This window comes from Trichechus manatus, unplaced genomic scaffold, assembly GCF_000243295.1.
Source record: "Trichechus manatus latirostris isolate Lorelei unplaced genomic scaffold, TriManLat1.0 scaffold00071, whole genome shotgun sequence".
Classification (NCBI taxonomy): domain Eukaryota; kingdom Metazoa; phylum Chordata; class Mammalia; order Sirenia; family Trichechidae; genus Trichechus; species Trichechus manatus.
Window position 1 is genome coordinate 350,114 of NW_004444007.1, and position 2,009 is coordinate 352,122.

At 39.4% G+C, this 2,009-nt stretch overlaps 1 protein-coding gene across 1 annotated transcript in view; it reads left to right on the forward strand.

Annotated features, from left to right (window-relative positions):
* The window catches only part of MTTP (microsomal triglyceride transfer protein), a 60,506-nt gene that overhangs the window by 42,553 nt on the left and 15,944 nt on the right, over nt 1-2,009 (forward strand). The window contains exon 14 of the mRNA XM_023734704.1: nt 1,397-1,624. Within this exon, the coding sequence (XP_023590472.1) occupies nt 1,397-1,624 (228 nt within the window). The remainder of the gene's footprint in view (nt 1-1,396; nt 1,625-2,009) is intronic.

A 2,009-nucleotide genomic window follows, 5' to 3' on the forward strand; every position in this document is an offset into this window, starting at 1 on the left:
CTTTACACTGGATCAGGGATGTGACCTTAGTAAGGGTGTTATAATTCCACCCTAATCCTCTTTAACATAATCTAATCTTGCCTCATTAACAACAGGGAGAGATTAGGATGTACAACACATAGGAAAATTACAATCACGAAATGGAGTACAACCACACAATACTGGGAATCATGGCCTAACCAAGTTGACACATATTTTTGGGGTCATAATTCAATCCATGATACCAAGTATTTAATTCTAGAATATGTTTTCCTTCTCTGGGTATTTCTATGAAGAGATTGAGACTCTCAATAGTGAAAACTTTCAAAATAGAATATGGCTCTCTGAAGAGTCAGTCTGTATATTTTTTTCTAATACTGCTAGGAAAGAAAAGACATACAGACACTGGACAAGTGGCTGACTTCAATCCCTTTAGTTTTATTGAAAATTAGGTGACATCTATAAAGGTTTCCTATGAAACATACTACCTTTGTAGTTTTTATACATATCAAATTATAATCTTGTAAATAAGGTTATATATAAGCTTTAAAAATGATTCAGTGCCATATAATTAGAATGCTTGTCAATATTATATTACTCTACCCTTTGATAGGACCATAGTCACAATACCATGCCACTCGGTCCTGAGGAATCACCATCTGTTTTCTGATACGCACTTTAGAATGCAAAACACCCAGTGGTTAAGGCGCTGGGTATGCAGGACAGAAAATAAGTAGGATTCTTATGTATGGTAGAGTTCAGGGTGTGAGCCCCCTCGTGGTGTTCATCATCTTTTTTTTTTTAGCTAGAGAGAAAAAAGTTTGACGCGGAATGGTGTGAGTTGTAGCTTACAGAATACCATACTCTCTAACAGAAGTAACCTTCAGGTCCTCTCTGACTGTTCCAACACCTCTCCATTCCCTTTTTGAGGCCCTACAAAAGTGCCATTTGGGTTCATGTTTGAACATTTGATCCTTAGGCCTAGATCCAGGCTCAGTGCACACAAGCTCAGTGTAATGACAATTGCACTTAAATGGCTTGGTTGATTTCCTGTCTTTCCTGTCCATTATGTGACAGTCCTGGAGAGACTTAGAGTCTCTAGGATGACATAATAAAAATGGAAAAATGCATGGACTTTGGAGTCAGACAGAGGGGTTTGGATCCTGCCTCTGCTATTTACTAGTTGGGTGAACTTGAGCCTTCATTTCCTCATCTACAAAATGGATAAAATCGTTTTGTTCCTCAAAGAATACTTGTGAGGATTAAATGGAGAAAATCTCCTCACCTTATGTTTTTATTTTCCTAGATTCTTCAGATATTTCCATTTTTGACCCTAGGGAAGTTCTAGCTGTAGCTCAGAGCCTCACTATCAAGTACCATGACTTGTGTCTTGTATGTTATATTGATTTCTCCCTAGGTGGTCATTGAAGCTCAAGGACTGGAGGCCTTAATTGCAGCCACTCCTGATGAGGGGGAGGAGGACCTTGACTCCTATGCTGGCCTGTCAGCCATACTTTTTGATGTTCAGCTTAGACCTGTCACCTTTTTCAGTGGATACAGTGATTTGATGGCCAAAATGCTGTCAGCATCTAGCGACCCTGTCAGTGTGGTGAAAGGACTTATTCTGCTAATAGATCATTCCCAGGTAATTCATTCATTCTGTGAGTATTTGTTGAGTCTCTTCAATGTACCAGGCACATTATAAGTGTGCTCTATGCTTGGGGGATACAAGACAGAATTCCAGCCACTTCGAAGCTCACATTCTGATTATTCAACCCACCTGATACTGTTGCCCTTTCTTCCTTTTCTCTTTTGCTATAGGTAAACGAAGTTTTCTTTTGCATTTATTAGCTAATTAAAGGTCCCTCCTCACTGATGAGGCAAAAGGGAAAATGCTGATGCTGATAGAAGCAAGCAATTACGGAGAAATCAGCCTAGGATATAATAGAGAACAGAAATAGTATTCCTTGTTGTTGTTGTTAGCTGCCATCAGTCAGCTCCCAACTCATGGTAACCCCATGCACAACAGA